This window comes from Xenopus laevis, chromosome 1S (genome assembly GCF_017654675.1).
Source record: "Xenopus laevis strain J_2021 chromosome 1S, Xenopus_laevis_v10.1, whole genome shotgun sequence".
In the NCBI taxonomy this organism is placed as follows: domain Eukaryota; kingdom Metazoa; phylum Chordata; class Amphibia; order Anura; family Pipidae; genus Xenopus; species Xenopus laevis.
Window position 1 is genome coordinate 79065018 of NC_054372.1, and position 17154 is coordinate 79082171.

Genomic DNA, 17154 nt, shown 5'->3' on the forward strand with positions numbered 1-17154 from the left:
CACTGTGGGTTGTCTAAATGAGCTTTTGCATACAAGCAAATGTTTGTGGCATGAGTGCAAGAAGGGCTTCTTTCTCATCACCCTGCCATACAGATGTTCTTGGTGCATATTGTGCTGAATTGTAGAATGATGTACAGATAAGACCATCTGCAGCAAGATGTTCTTGCAGGTCTTTGGGTTGTCTGTAACCAGTCTCCAAATCCTCCACATATGCCACTTCTTTCTTGGCCTGCCAGACCTGGGTTTTACAGCAACTGTGTCTTTTGGCCTTCCATTTTCTGATTACATTCCTTACAGTTGAAACAGACAGTTTAAATCTCTGAGATCGCTTTTTGTAGCCTTCCCCTAAACCATGATACTGGACATTTGTTTTCAGATATTTAGAGTTGCTTTAAGGATCACATGCCGTCAAACAGAAGCTCAACTTGCAATTGGCCATCTTAAATACCTTTTCTCGTGATTGGACACGCCTGCCTATGAAATTCAAGGCTTAACAAGCTAATCCAACCAATTTCGTGTTGCCAGTAATCCGTATTGAGCAGTTACATGTATTCAAATTAACAAAGTTACATTAAAAAAAAATTTTTAACAGCCAGTTTTTCACATTTGATTTAATTCCATACAACTGAAAACTGCTTCACTAAAAATCTATGCTCAGATAACACCCCAGTTCCTGGGAAATTAAAGACATACGGTCTGCCAGGTCAGCAACGTTACAGGACCTCGAGACGTAGCACAGCAGCTTTCACAAGCAGCGAGGACGAAACTGCCAGCAACTCACAACCACTAACTTTTTTAGCCGCACACATAGGAGACACAGGAAGATCCGACAGCGCATCAACCCCAGGATCCCAATTGCCAGAGATCACTATCCCAGGAGGGACAAACACCTACCAAAAGGTAAACAACTTGGTTATTAACTTATCCTCCATTGATCCAACATCTAGTGAACTTACTTTTGAATAAAGGACTGGGATTTGTACCAATTTATAGGGTACCCAGAGGACTGGGAAATAATTTTTTCCAATTCACAAGAAAACAGTTAAAATGTGCTTCGCTGAGAAGGGTAACTATGAACCAAATAAGTTTTAAAAAACCCAGCTGTATGATCCCAGACATACATAATGATTCAGTTCAATCTTTTGAACATAGTTCTCTCTGAAATATGGAAAATAGGGGATAATAAAACATTTAAGACCAATAACTTAAGCTATAACTTTTAACGTGTTGCACTTAAATCTTTACAAAGCAACAAGGAACTTATTATTCGCAAAGCTAACAAAGGCGGCAGCATTGTAGTGCTTAAACAACAATATGATATAGAAGCACTTAGGCAGCTTAACACCCCCAGACATTGTACTTAGATTGATAGTGACCCTATACGGAGTATCAAGAAACAAATTGATGCAATGGTAGAAGATGCATGGCTAAATGTGGTAATTGATCAAACAGAGAAGGAATTCCTGGTCACAGACCATCCAAGAGCCCCAGTACTTTACTTGTTGCCAAATGTGCAAAAAACATTGACTAACCCCACAGGAAGATCTATTGTCTTGGGTATAGGTTCAGTACTGGAACCCTTGTCAATATTTGTGGACTCTCTACAAAAGGAAATGCTTAAAATAAATGTATGCTTGAAAGATACTAGAGATTTGCTATGTAGATTTAATGACTGGCACATCCCCTCCAGAAATTTTTTATGTGGGATCGATATCCAGAGACTTTACACTTCTATTCCAAACAACGAAGGAATGGAGTGTATTGAAGTACTTCGAGACCAACTTTTTTACTTTGTACTGGATTGTTTAAATATGGTCTTGACCAAAAATTACTTTACCTTTGAGAATGCATTTTATTGGCAAACCCAGGGAATGTCTATGGGGGCAACAGTAGCGCCATCTTATGCCAAATTTTTTGTATACCATCTTTAAAAGCAATTTTTTTTGAAAAAGGACCTTATTGTCAACACATCTGTCTATTTTAGATTTGTGGATGACATTCTATTATTCTGGAATGGCCCTATTGACCTACTAAAAGACATGATCTTTGAAGCAAACAATAGTCATGAGACAATTAAATTCACATGAATATTCTAGATCGGAGATAAATTTCCTAGCTGTAACAATCAGTTTAAACAATGGCAAACTGTTTTTGTCCACAGTTTTCCTATACAGGTTGGTGTACAACCTTCTATACATGAATAGTTTTCACAGCCCCAAAGTAAAAAGATCTATCCCAAAAGGGCAATTTATACGAGCAAAAAGAATTTACCTCTCGCCCAGAAAGATACAACAAAGCCAAATCGCTTTCTGGAGAGAGGTTATAAACGTGAGATAATTGTGAAAGCCATGGAAGTCGAGGACATCCCTAGAGATAACCCATTAGGTGAAGGGGGAAAAAAAAAAAAAAAAAAAAAAAACCCACCAAAAACGTACTTCTGTCTCGACCTACAAACCTAATAGTAAAAAAATGGAGAATGTTAAGAACTACTGGCCATTATTGCAAGCAGACAAACAGTTTGGCTATTTGTTCAATTCTCCACCTCTTTTTTGCTACAAAGGGGGCCACTCCCTAAAAGACCTATGTCCATCAGATATTAGACCAAAAATGTCTATGTTCCAAGGGGAAAAAAAGGGGAACCTACCCTTGTTTAGGGTGTAACTGCTGTTCCTCTTTAATGAAAATGCCTAAAATTAATAATCCAAGAAAAGGTTATGAGATTAATTTAAATGTATATGCCACATGTAAATCCACCCATGTTGTGTATCTACTAAAATGTCCTTGTGGTCTAGGGTATGTAGGTCAGTCCTCAAGTGAAGTAAAAGTCAGAGTTCAAGAACACAAGCAATATTAGAAACTTTAAGGACACACAGACATCCAGTATTTTATTGAACTAAAACATAATCCAATGCGATCCAAACGATGGTGCGTTCTTGATATAGCGGCCCGAGAGACAGGGTGATAATAGATATACAGTTGTAAGTCTCAACATTAGCCTCACGTGTTTTTTATCCTTGTTTCTACAAATATAGTACCGATAGTTTGGGTTAATTGCGGTAGGCTTGTATTATGCAGTACCAAGATATCCATAAACTTATGGATATATTATATTGCTTTTTAACAGGTATGGATGTTGTATTATACACCCGGACACACTACACTTGTATTTTTGTAACTTTTCAAATATTTTTATCAACATAAGACTCTGGATACATATCTGTACAATGTGATATTAATCCTAATTATGGACACCTGCAACTTTTAAGTCTGAATAATTAACATTGTGAATGATTGGACACTTGCTCAATAAGGGGAGGAGGGCGTGTGTTTAAAAGGCTACTTTGTATCTGTTGTGGTTACACTTGAGAAAGGGCAGCATAGCCCGAAACATGTAGTTTAACAGTCCTTAAATAAAACACTTTTCACAGCTGTAAATCTGCACTGAAGTGCTCTCCTCTCTTCTACCAATAATTCTGACTTTGGATGTGTGGTACATCCTTGTCAGAATGTGTACTTTCCAAAGATATATGGTTTTCAAGGGTCACCATAATTTTGTATTTTATCCCACATAAAACTGGAAGTGTTTATAAATTAGTGTAAATGTAAGCCATCAAATAAGTATGCACAAGGTAGATTCTGGGGTCTTAACATGCCATGTACTTTGATAAACCTATGTATAGTGGGCATTAAATGATTCAGCGGACCACAGACTTTCATATTTGGGGTGATTTGTCATGATACCTAAAAGTATTTGGAAATTTTGAGCCGATTTTTGGAAATGTCACCAAAATCGGCAAATTTAGGAAAGGTTTGCGGCTTGGTGCTTTGGAGTAGAAAAACATGCATATTCATTTCATTAAACACTTAGAAACCTATATCTTTTTACATTTCATATTTTGAAAGCTCAGATTGTCCTGAAAAAAATATATTGTTTTCCTGGGTAAACTAAAAGACCGCCCACAGGAAAGGCCCTTAAAAGTGAAAGAGTACAAAATGTCTAAAGCCGATTTGTTCGCATTAAGAACAAATCAGCTGGCAGAGAAAGGGTTAATGCAATTCGATTCCACTCAGCAGGGACAAAGATAACAAATGTATCAACTAAATGTATCAAGTTAAAACAGTTAAACAGTTGGCAACCCCCTCACCCAGAGCTGCTTTAGAAGGAGAAAAATGAAACTTTACACTTCCTTCAATAAAGATAGTCACAAATAGAAACTAATTTGAAAAGATCTTTATTTCCGGTGAATAATCTGAAAACAACTGAAAAAAGGGTTTGTACAGAAATTATGCAGGTTAATTGAAACTTCTTGAGAATTGGAAAAAAAAAAAAAAAAAAAAAAAAGATTACCTGTTCATATTTGAGAGTTTCTGGTCACAAGACTGCTCTGCTGTTCGCTTGTTTCCAGACAGGTCCCTACCACCACTGCCAGTATAAGTAAACTCATTCCCATTATCCTATGACCCAAAAAACAAATAAACTTGAATGAGGTTTATTAAAAAGAAAAGCAGGGTGGAAGAACTAATACAATACAAATGGTCTTTGAATACTAGAGCTTACAACCGAATTAATTTAAGTTAATTTTGAAGTGAACATAGGGATTGAATACAGTACATGGCTTTTTGAAGGATAGCTCATGTCAGACCTTGGAGTCCTTGTAGATTATTGTTTGGGATTCGGCCAAATCCTTCTTCCCGGCTGAACCGAATCTTAATATATGCATGCAAATTAGGGGTGGGGAGGGAAATAACATGACAAAACAATGAAGTAAAAATTGCTTTCCCTTTCCCAACCCTAATTTGCATAAGCAAATTAGGATTTTTGATTCGGTATTCGTCGAATCCTTCACAAAGGATTCAGGGGTTCGGTTTTTCTTGTAGTCCTGTACAGGTGGCACAGGTAACCGTGTTAATGTCACTGAGACGGAAGAACAAAAGCTTTAGGGCCGCCGCTCCTCTTCCAGACAGTTGCCCATCCTCTCAATGTTACCAGAGCGGAAAAGTACTAAGGCATAAATATGAAGAGGATGGTATCTATCGGTGAGTATACAAATCCTTTCAATTGTCACTAGGGAGCAGAGGTGCCCCTTAGGGTTTGTCCCAAAGCTAGAGTGGGAGAAGTACAGAGAGGGGGTCCAAGGCCGGCATCAGAAATCACGGGGCCCCTTGGTCACTGCCCATCCCAGAACCTGCCTCCAAGCCACACCCCCCAAAAAAATTAATTTGTGGTCAGTTCCCCCCTGCAAGTTAAAAAAAAACAACTCATTGGTTGTCAGAGCCCCCTATAAGTTAGAAAATACAGTCATGACAGGGCCCCCATAAGGTTTGGTGGTCAGGGCCCCATAGAATAAAATAAATCATTTGTGGCCAGGGGTTTAAACTGATTGTGCTTCAAGATCTGTGGAGAGACAGATTAGGGGTTTCTTCCTGGCTTGTAGAAGATATGGACTACAAAATCAAAGAAACCTTAATTTGTTCATATGGTGGTCTCAAGAGCCAGGCTGTCAGGGATAGTTTCTGGAGGTTGTGATGTGGGTAAGCAGGACTGGGTTTAGAGGAAGCCACCAGGGGTCTGTCACAGACATTGACTGCAGATCTGAGAACCAAGCCAGTCTGGGCTAATCACAACGGCTATCAATTTGTGCAACTTCACTTTTCGCACAACTTTGTGAAGCATTGAGAGGGGTTGGAAGATGAAGATCAAATGGAAATCTCAAGGTGTAGTCATGTTTTCAGTCCAGTATGATTGGAACAATGCTATCAGGTTTATCTATGGCCATAACTTTATATTAATGGATCCGCACGCACACAAGTTTTTCTGCAGTGGGGAAAGCACCACTTTTGATATGATATTGGTGGAGCCACTTCTTTTGATATGATATTGGTGGAGTAAACAAATAAAAGAAGGGGTGCTTTCCCCACTGCTGAAAAACTTGTGTGCGGATCCATGAATATAAAGTTGCTGTTGCTAGGGGTCCTTGCCAGCCCGACTGATGACCAGCACCACTACTGCAGAGTGAGTAAATTCCGGGTGTGCGGTGTATCTATTACATTATCTATGGCCATCCCCACTGGCGAGTAATTTTCAAAAATGTCTCCCGGTTTCTTTGCCATTCTTTAGGGTCCAGTGATGATGAAAAGGTCACCTCCCAGTACTCTTGATCAGCTATGTAGATAGCAGGAAACTGGGGGACAGATCATTTCGCCCATGGTAGGATAATGGATGCTTGCTACCAGCCTTTATGTACCCCCTTGATAAATAACTGCTGTTGCATTATGGAATTTTATGGGGTAAAAACTAAGTAGATCCATCCAATGAAGTAAGGCATGCCTGATCGCCTAAAGTTCAAGCACATAGTTGGGAAATTTGGTCTCTGTTGGGGACCAATTGCCTTGGATGTTTGTCTTGGAAGACACCTCCCAAGTCTGAGTGACTTCTCTGTTGCAACGGTCCAGAACGGTGAGTAACCATGGGCATTCTGGCTACTAGCCCTTCCAAATGTTTTTCTGCCCAGGACATTATGGGGAACAACTCTCATCAGACTGGTACTCTTTGTACTGCCTTGCACCACACATCTGTGCATGACTGCTCCCCAGCCTTACTCAGGCATCTGTCGTAAGTACCACCCACTGAGGCTCTGACTGTCATACCTCAATAGATTCAGAGGGTCCATCCACCATTCTAAGTTGGTGACGTCTTGTGGTACCACCAGAAGATGATCTAGATCCACAGGATTTAATGCACTGATCTTGATCAGGAACTGCTGAAGAGATTGCAGTTGCCATCTTGCCCATTTTACCATCTGTATAGTAGCCATCAGCAGGCCAAGGAGTGACATGCATGCCCTTACCGGGACCTTTTGAGTCACGGATGCAGAGATTCTTTCCAGTATCTGCTCCACCTTCAACTGCAGAAGGCTAACCAAGTTCCTTGCGGTATCTATTTGTACTCCTAAGAATACCAGATTGTGTTGGGGCCAGGCAACTCTTCTGCCAATTTATTACCCAACCAAAGCTTGGCAGTATGTACAATGCTTTGTCCCTGTTTTTTTCTGCCTCTTCCACTGAGCTGGACACCAGTAGGATGTTGTTGAGATAATGATATGCTGGGACACCCATTTCTCTCAGGAAAGCTATATGTTACAAGAACTTTTGATAATGTCATTTGAGAAGTTGACAGGCACGTAAATTTAACATGCTAATTTCCTACAATGAAACGTAAAAACCTTCTGTGTGGTTTGTATATTGGTGCGTGGAAGTACATGTCCTTTAGGTCAAGGTTTAACCAAAAGACCCTGGAGGAAATGCAAGAACAATTGAGTCCAATGACTCCATCTTGAATTTCCTGCATCTGAAACTGATTGAGGGCCTTAAAAGCCAACTGGCACAAATTAGACTTTAAAGCAGCATCAGCAAACCAAAGCCTAAACCACAAGGCCCTTCTTGCAGCCACTGACAATGCCATTGACCTAGCCACAAGCTTTACCAAGGAAGCGTCTGCCAAAAAAATATGCCAGTTTCAACTCAAGAGCATTTCATGCAAATTCAGTCTCTTCACAGTCATCCAGATCAACAAGCCAGACCTTCATGGCCCTAGACGTAGAAGTCATGGCAACTGCTGGCCTACTTGCTGCTCCTGCTGAAACAAATGACTTTTGGTTAAACTCGAGTCTTCTCCATAGGTTTCCTGAATGCGGCTGCGTCATCCACGGAAAGTGTAGTCTTACCGACCAGCCGCACAGTAAGTAAATCCCATTCCTTGGAGAAGGAACCTTCCACTTGATATTTCCTGGAAACATTTCCCTGTACAACCACTTTTCGCCATGTTCTTGCATTCAGAATGGATTAGCTCAGATAGATTCATGCACTGGGAAAGTTTATAGCCTTTTTGCTGAGAAGGAAAGAATTTATTCACTGAAGACCCCTTAGGGGTCTCCTCCATTAATGCAAAAGCCTTCCTTACAGCCTTAATCATTCTCCACAGCTGCAGTCAAAAGACGACTCTCAGGAACAAACTTCACCTTCTTCCAAAACACTTTCTCCAGGGTCAAAGTTCCTCCTCTGAAACATCCGACAATGACTCAAAGGGACTCCCTGGTTCTCTTCGCTCTGCTGACAAGCAAAGAGGAAGGAGTTGATACTAAGGCTTCCTGAACACCTTGTACCTTGTAACGGCCTGATTAATAAGTGAGACAAGAGCATCCTGCTGAGGAATTCCTGAAGTCTGAGACTGTTCAATAGGTGGCTGAACTTCTGCGATCTTTTAGGCAAAGCAGCATCCTTTTTGAGTTCACTAGTGGCAGGGAGGCTAAAACACAACACACATACATTAGCCCACTGCCAAGCTATTTTTTTTTTTACACTGAATTACAGGCTTACCCAGGACCTTTAGGTTGTGAGCCTTTTCCAGAGCTAGAATGTTGTTACCCTTTAACAACAAACATTCCAATAAGCTCCTGCACCAACCCCAGCCAGGCAAAAAAATAATGCAACAAAGCTTACAGGCAGTGTCTTCAGACCATCCTTGTCAAGATCTGGTGTCAAACAGTCAGCAACTACTCCAGATTTCAAAATATAGGAGCCCAGGGATGATGTCAACGCCCACAACCATAGACCACGATCCATCCGGTCTGGGAGGGCACTTCCATTTTCTTGCGTGTCCCTTGTGCCCAGCACAAGGGACCCACAACAGCTCAGTGACACTTCCACATGGGCCCTTCTCCACGGTGATCATCTCAGGGAGCACAAGGGAGTCATCAGATGAAAGAACCACCACCCAGGCACAATCCTGGTAAGCCAACTACAAACATCCTTAGGGGGGGGGGGGGGAAAGAAAAAAAAAAAAAAGACTGTTGGGGGAGTGATGGGGAGGATGCTTTATAGTAAAAGTTTGTATTTCCTGTAAAATGACCTTAAAGGGACAGGATTACCCATGTTGGAGATTTGCTGCCATGGTGACTTGGGGAAAATAGGATGTAAAAGCACTTGTCTCTGGGTGGTGCAAAAGGCACTTGTCTCTGGGTGGTGCAAAAGGCACTTGTCTCAGAATGGTGCATGAACAAAGATAGAGTTGACAGTCTCAGAATGGTGCATGAACAAAGATAGAGTTGACAGTTCGTTTTTTAACAAAGGGATGGTATTGAAATTTGAAGTGGTTTGTGGAAAATGCGAAGCTGAAACATTTGTTTTGGATGTATAGGAATGTGACTCCATTTTGAATATGGAGACTTTTTCCGTAGCTGTTCTTATTGTAACCAATACCAACCAAGAATTAGAGGGACGGGACTGCTGACCTTCTTGCACATTTCCTGGACAGCAATAGGTACTTCAGTTTTGATCTGTTGGTTGGGATTCTGGCTCTTATGAATCTGGTAGGGGAGGGTTATTAAACTGTGGACTCGTTTGTCTGAGGTAGGAGAAAGCCAGGCATTTTTGTAATGGCAAAGATATCTTCCCAGCATCTCCTGTGATAGAAAAGGGGAGGAGTCTTCAGAATTCTTGCTGGTCTGTGATGGTCTCTGGGAGTTCAATGTTTTCCTGGAACCACAAAAACCCTAGTATTCTGCAAGAGGGTCAAAAGGAGTGCTATGTATTTGAAGGGGCTTTATAATTTTGGGGCAGAAGTTACTTTTAACCCCCTAATCTTAGAATGTATTTAAATTGACTCAAATTTAATTCCAAATAGGGTGGTGCTTGCACAGAGGAGAGCAACTAGACCGTGACAACCCAGCTTATAAAAAAAAAAAAAGACAGCTAAAGCTGAAGACGTGGCCAGGAGGTGAATATTCAAGGTAAAAAGAAATAAGAGGACTGCATTAGGCATCTTTGCTGGATGATCAAAGTCGCCATCCAAAGCAGTAGTCGTGGCTTCCTGTGTCCAAACAGCAAGTGTTCAGGAACCATATGCAGCAGCAATGACAAGTTTAAAGAGCTGTTGATCATGTAAATGTTCAAAGTAGGCTAATGTTGGGAGGAGAGCAGTCCTATGTTTTTTTTTTCCCCGTCCTCCTGCCTCCTAAAGTGAAACAAACATTAACAGTAAAGTACCTGTGCAGCCTAGGGACAATTGAGAAACAAAGTTGGAATACAATTTTGCACTTTAGAATGTATTCATCTGCAGCAAATATTGCAGATTTTGAAAGCTGGTTTGCTTGAATTTGAACAGAAGCAGATATTGACCAATTTAAATTGGTCTTATTGCCAAACGCTACAGCACATTTAAAAAAGAAAAGCATTCAACTCACCACATCATCTTCATAGCCTCCAGCCAGCACTAAAGAATATGAGCCATCATTGCTTCTTCCATGTATGCCAGCCACATGCGGCCTGTGGACTCCAGATTCGCTTACCTGTGCAGTTGAAGATTAACATCAGATTTTACAAACTCACTTGTACAGTTGGAGTAAAGTTACATTTTACAAACACACTGACCTTACACAAAATTAGATTTTAACAGCAGAAGGCTTACCACCAAAAGGTAGGGTACACATCAGCTGACACCCTTAGAGAGCAAATTATAAAAATGCATTAAGGGATTCTATCTTGGGGAATCTTAGGTAACCTTTAATTTAACAAGCAAATACCTTCTACGTGTCAGCAAGCTAAGGTACAAGTCAAATAAACAAATACATTTCCTGAAGTTCGTGGACTGTGCTTAATGCAGAGGTCTAGGTCAGATTTTGATAAGACAGGTAAGGTCTAATACATTTAAGGGGTCCTTTCATAGTAGAGGTTTTAGAGCTCTGTTAACCAGCTCCTGCCTAAACAAAAGCTAACAAAAGAACTGGCTCTGGAAAACACTGCGCGCAGTAGAACAGGATTTCCATCAAAGCCAGTTATTTTATTTAAGCGAGCGCCAACATCATCTAGGCCAATGATCCCCAACTAGTGGCTCATGAGCAACAGGTTGCTCACCAAACCCCTAGAATGCTGCTATAGTATATGGCCCAGAATTGGCCACCTCTGCCTACAGAGCCATTACAGAAACAGTATTTGGTTTGCTATGGGGCTCCAAAATGAAAAGGTAATGGAACACTGAGGTGAGATAGCATCTACCCTTACAAGCACACTCCTTGGTTTCACCTGGATGTTACAAAATGTAGAGGATTTGAGTCTGCAACCAAGGACAAGCCACAAGTTCAGAGCCAAAGACACTACAGAGTCTATTCCATGGCTCTCTGTTGCCACTACAAGACTCTGGGGAAAATCTATTTTCCTGCATGCTTACCAACAAGCATAAGGACCTTGAAGGCATGTCAAGGCAGATTTTCTAGAAATTTCATGAATACTTGTAACCCATGCAGGCACAGGCATTGCTCACTGTGCACCATCAATGAGGAAAATGAGGCACCTCTTTTGGGACTGCCCCATTGAACAGGCACTGATGGATTCCCTGAAACAAACTGTGCTCAAAACTCAAACCAGTGTAGTTTTGTTTGCTAGGGCCAAACATTTTTAAATAATGTAAAGAATTTAATATTTCTGGAATCTCAACATGTTTTGTAGCTTAACCCTTTGCCTGCAAAGCACATATGCTGATTGGCCCTGCGATGACTGCAAAGTCGCAGCAATGTCACTAGGACGTGCCTGCTGCGGGGGAATTTAAATCCAGCCCCCCCAGCGCCACGCCCCCTCTTCTGTGCTGCACGTGAACAACGTTGGAGCCTCCCTGCTGCAACTCTCCTGCTGTCTGTGCCTGTGAGAACTGCTGTGCCTGCCACCAGGTAACACTTTTGCACCTATTACACACCTTTATTTATTTACACTTTTTTGCTCACACCTATACTCATACTGTACATACACTTTGCAAGTGTGCTCCTACACACAATTTTACTTTGCCTTTACGTTTGTTTTTTCCATTATTTCATTGTTCTTGCCCTAAAACCTGCTTATTTGCCCTGTTTGATAATTTTCCATCATCATTTTGTCCAATTCATTTTATTGGCATTATTCTATTTTCAGTGATTTTAATCATATTCTATTCTGCATTACTGTTAATTATATTTTATTGCTTGTGTTAGGCAGTTTTATAATTAGGCTTTGTTTTGTGTTGCAGATTACAGATTCTTTCTAGATTTTGTGGTTTTATTAGATTTCCATTGTTTTATTGTATTATTAGTGTTGCTTTTTGGTACTTGCATTTTCAGTTTTGTATTTCTGATCAGTTTTGTTTTTTTCTTGATTTCTAGCATTTTACTGCATTTTCTGCTTTGCGGTTGAATACAGGTTCTGCTTTGTACTTGCTTGTACTTTGCATTTTCAGTTTTGTGTTTATTTGATTACAGGTTATTTACAGTATGATCAGCTAACTGCATTTTAATTTTCCATTGTTGCAGTTCATTTTACTCTTTTCGGTAATTGTTCAGTAGTTGATCAATACTTGATCCCTAACTGCTCCTTACTGTCACTAGTAATCAGCTATTTTGACCAATATTCATTAGTAGTTGGTGACTGAATTATTGTATTTGGTATTGATTGCGAGTTCTTTACATAGTGCTCTATGTTTTTTTGTTCCTGTGAGTTTGAGCGTTCAGGGGGTTAGCCTATGTTTCAGAAAGTTCCAGGGAGTTTGAACGTTCAGGGGCTTGGTTGTTTTGAGAGTTCCAGGAAGTTTGAGAGTTCAGGGGGCTGGGTTCAGTTTTTTTCTTGGCCTGATTTATTTCTTCAGTTTTTTTTTTTCTCAAGTCTGTGCCTTGCCTGTGTTGCAGTAGTTACAAGTTTTGCATAGAGTGATTCAGCGGTTAACATTTTCTGGCAGTGAAAACTTTACATTTTCTGTTTATCACTGTCCTGGATTGTTCTTTGAATTAGGGGACATATATTGTTGGCAACATGGTAAAAAGGTTTTATACTGTTGAAGAGGCTGCTGCCCTATGCATGGCCTCTAGCTCAGAGGAGTTTAGTGACTCAAATTCGGAGTATGTGCCCCCTAATTCAGAAAGTGACTCTACTGATGAGTCACCTGGTAGTAGTAGCATGGTTACTGTCCTTGAGGAGCTCATGGAGCTTGAGAATGTGCATGATCTGGTTGAGCAGGAGTTTGAGCATCAGGAAGAGGGTGATGGGGGTCATGCTGCAACTGGAGGAGAGCCTGCGTGGGGCCAGTCCTACTGGGATACAACTAACGTGCTATCCATTCCTGGATTTTCTGCCACGATAAGCAGGATCCAGTATTGCTCCGGTTTCTGCATTACGACAATTCTACAGCTGTACCCACTAATGATCTGTGGAGAAATGTATTGCCTAAGAAATGATGAGCTCCTTGCCATCAAATATTTTGATAAAAAAAAATATATGTTTTCATGCTGACAACAATCCACGACGAGTCAGTGGCATACAGAGCTGGAAGGCCCCCAAAATCTAAGCCTCTCTGTTGCAAGGAGTACAGTAAGTACATGGGTGATGACAGAACAGACCAACCAACATTATTACGATGCCACCCGAAAAACAAAGACCTGGTACAAGAAAGTTGTCATATACTCTAAATGGCCCTTCCAAATTCCTATGTTGTCTAGAAGGCAGCAGTACCAGGCCCCAAATGGTCATAATAAAGTACCAGTTTCAGACAATCCCTGCCCGGTTTGGTGGTGTAAAGGAGGCAGTGCCTGAGATGCCTGCCAGTGACAATGTGGCCCGATTGGTGGGGTATAGAGCCCTATAAGCCTGCAAGGTGTGCCGCAAAAAGGGTATTAGACGAGATACACAGTACTATTGACCAAAGTGCGCTCGCAAACCCCGAGTTATGATTCAAACCCTGTTGAAATATACCACACAGCTGCACTACTGAAAATGTTGTAGATGGTTGTGTAGATTTTTGTGTACCGATTGACTTTATTGTAAGAATTGGCATCCCGCTTTGGGCAAAATTTATATTCAGAGCAATCCTAGCATTTTATGTTGTGGTTAATTTAGTATTTTTACCTAACATGTAATAGCTAGCACTAGGGGGTGTAGCCAGATGAGGAGTCAGATGAAGGACAAGGGCGCCTAAAAATGTGTGGTGCGTGATGACAGATTTCATCTTGCCTGCTGATTTAGTCTCCGATGCCACAAACTTTTTTTTTTTATTACCGACACCTCATAAGCTCCCCTGTGAGTGCAGTTCCCAAGTATTGGTATTTCTGAGCAACATTTCAGATTTTACTAGTATTAGGTCTCCCTGTAATTCTGGTATTGGGCTTTGGATTTTTGTAAAGTGATCTTTGCATGTTCAGGGTTTTTGTTTGCAGTTGGGCAAAGAAAGTTATGGTTTGTATGGTTCGCATTTCAAAAGTTTAGGCTGTGTCTATTTTGTCTTTATTATGGATAGTAGTTAGTACTGTAGCGAATGCATAGCCGAGATGGTTGGAGAGAAACATGGCACTTGACAACTGAAAACCCAATAGCTCCGCTTTCAGTGCAGATTCTTTATTTCTGGGTAATATTTATTTTTTTCTTGTGTAGGCGTTCAGCTTTTTTGCAGAATTGTGGTTGGCATGCCGCATTGGCATTATGGGGTGGTATAGCCTATTGAGGTGCTAGGTGACTAACTGGGAGAGTGATTAGACTTTAGACATAAGTTGTTTAGCTAATGACAAGTTTATTGTTGGCATTTCAAATGCTCCCTTTTAGTGCAGTTACCGAAGGCATCTGTAATCCCGATGTATATGATGGCAAGTGTTTTTCTTCATAATTGTGCAGATTTTATATTTGGTGTTCTAAAAGTTATAAAAAAAAATAAAAATAAAAAAAAGCAGCTTTGACCAAGGATTCCGAAAAGTACAGATGAAACAAAAGGGTCCAAAGATGCTTCACTAAACTGTGTCCACAATTCTCCATGCAGGAAAGCAAGGGTGGTGCTGCTGAATAGCTGCAAGTGTGCACTTTCAATGAACATACAGTTTATTGGGATATTTTACAGGTAAGGGGGTTGTTGAGACTGAAAATATAAGTTGTGCACTTAGAAAGTAGCACCAAATTTAGCTATTGCACCTGTAGGGTGTTTGGTTGCGGTGTCTTTAGCTGCACCCATAAATGTGGGGTATTGTTTTGTTCAGGACAAGTTGTACCTTGATAAGTAGCAGGTCTTTTTAGTTGGCATGGCAATTTTGGGGAGAAATCTAACTTTGGAACTTTTTTTTTAATTTCAGGTCAAACTGCAAATTTCGATCGAGAGCTGCACCCACAGATCTGCATGTAGGAAAGCAAGTATGGCGCCACTGAACAGCTGCAGGTGTGCACTTTAAAGGAATATATATTTTGTGGGGTGTATTTTACAGGTAAGGCGCTGTTTAGACTGAAGAACTGAAAGATGTGCAACCCCAAACTTTCCAGCTGAATTTGCCAGTGTATTGACCCTGTTTTGGGGTGTTTGGAGGCTGCATCTTTAGGTGCACCCAACACAACTGATGGTTTCCCCCCAAAAATATTGTTGCGTTTTAGGGTGATCTGTATGAGAGCAGCTACATTTAGAGCACAAAGTACACCACAGCTAAAAACCTAGAGGTATGCAGTTTCTAAAAATATCTTAACTTATGGGGGTATTTCACTTCTATTGTTCGATATGCCACATTTACCTATAGATGGAATGCCCTTATCTGTTGTGTTCCAATGTAAAATTGTACAAAATGCTGTTTAAATATTGGGGTGTGTTGTGGACAGGAAAAGTGGGATACCAATACATATCTGGTATAGTTGAATTCAGCAGAATCGGGGCTTTAACAAACTAACATTTGTCAGTAAATGTAATTCTTTAAAAAAAGAATTTATTTCACTTTTTTCACATATTTCACTCAATTTGTGTTATATCTCCAGAAAAAGTACAACATTTTGTTTGTGTTCAAGCCCAATTAATTACTGAAAAAATGTATGTGTCCTACTTCATGTAGGTTTTCTTGTCAAAAATCCTAAGTAAACGTAATGAGTGCAATGTCTAAAAACTGCTTGGCAGTAGATGTTTGCACTTAGGGCAAATCGGCTGGCAGTGAAAGTTTAAAAAAAAAAAAATCAACTGCATGTGCAGTTTAAACAAAGGTCAGGACCAGATGGTATTCATGCCAGGATATTAAACAAGCTTAGCTCTGATTAGCAAACCTATTTCTTAATTTTTCAGGATTCTTTGAGGCCTGGCAAGAGACCAGTGAACTGCTAATATGGTGCTGCTATGCAATTTCTCAAATCTATGAGAATTTCGTTCTCAGCTTAAACTATAGGCCTGTTTGTCATCGGTGGTAGGAAAGATTTTGGAAGGGGTAATAAAGGATACTTTTACAAGTTACAAAATGTGGTGGCAAATGGAAATATTTCTAATTGAACAAGTGTTAATGGTGTACCACAGGGTTTTGTCCTTGGCTCAATCGGGAGGTGGGCATTGAATGCACAGTTTCTAACTTTGCTGATACATTATTGGATCTGTTATCCAGAAAGCTCCAAATCACAGGAAGGCCATCTCCCATATAGAGTACATTACAATAAAAAAACCAAGATTTTTTTTATTTAATGGTTTCCTTTTTTTCTGTAATAAACATATATACACATACATATAAAAAAGTAATTTGTATATACTATGGCATTTAAAAAAAAATACAAATACAAATTGGAGTGCAAAACACAAACATTGTTTACTACAGACACAAGGGAACAAAAATAAGTAAAATTCTTACTTGGACTCTAAATTTCCACAGTGTTCCAACAGGTACTCCAGGGATCGGACCATAATGATTAGATGGAACAATTGTGCATTCTCGCGAGCGTCCTACACATGCCATTCCCTGCAAAGTAAAATACAGTGAAACCTCAGTTTTACATACCCTGATTTTAAGTTTTTTCTCATTTTACACCTTGTACTGTGTATATAAAGAATTATAGATTTCCATGGTTTTTAAATTTTTCTGACCCCCTGAAAAAAACACAAAATGGGGATTCTATTCTCCATTTTACCTCCTAGTTAAACATCTGATCAATAAATAGGGCTTGTGCTGCACATACTTAAAGGCACATTTATTAAAGGATGAATTTCGAATTCATGCGAGTTTTTAAAAATTCAACTAAACTCCCATAAATTCGAAATTTTAACAGAATAAAAAAAAAAAAAAAAATCTAATTTTATAAAAACTGATGCATGGAATGAACCTGAAAACTCGAATTGAATTTGATTCAAAGTTCAAAAACGAGTTCATT

At 40.0% G+C, this 17154-nt stretch overlaps 1 protein-coding gene across 3 annotated transcripts in view; it reads right to left on the reverse strand.

Annotated features, from left to right (window-relative positions):
- Positions 1 to 17154, reverse strand: part of uhrf1.S (ubiquitin-like with PHD and ring finger domains 1 S homeolog) — a 151492-nt gene that overhangs the window by 40702 nt on the left and 93636 nt on the right. For all 3 annotated transcript variants that reach the window (XM_018236363.2, XM_041574997.1, NM_001135764.1), the window contains 3 exon segments: positions 16638 to 16745; positions 10242 to 10346; positions 4349 to 4455 (listed from right to left, as the gene is read on the reverse strand). In XM_018236363.2, coding sequence (XP_018091852.1) covers positions 4349 to 4455; positions 10242 to 10346; positions 16638 to 16745 — 320 coding nt within the window.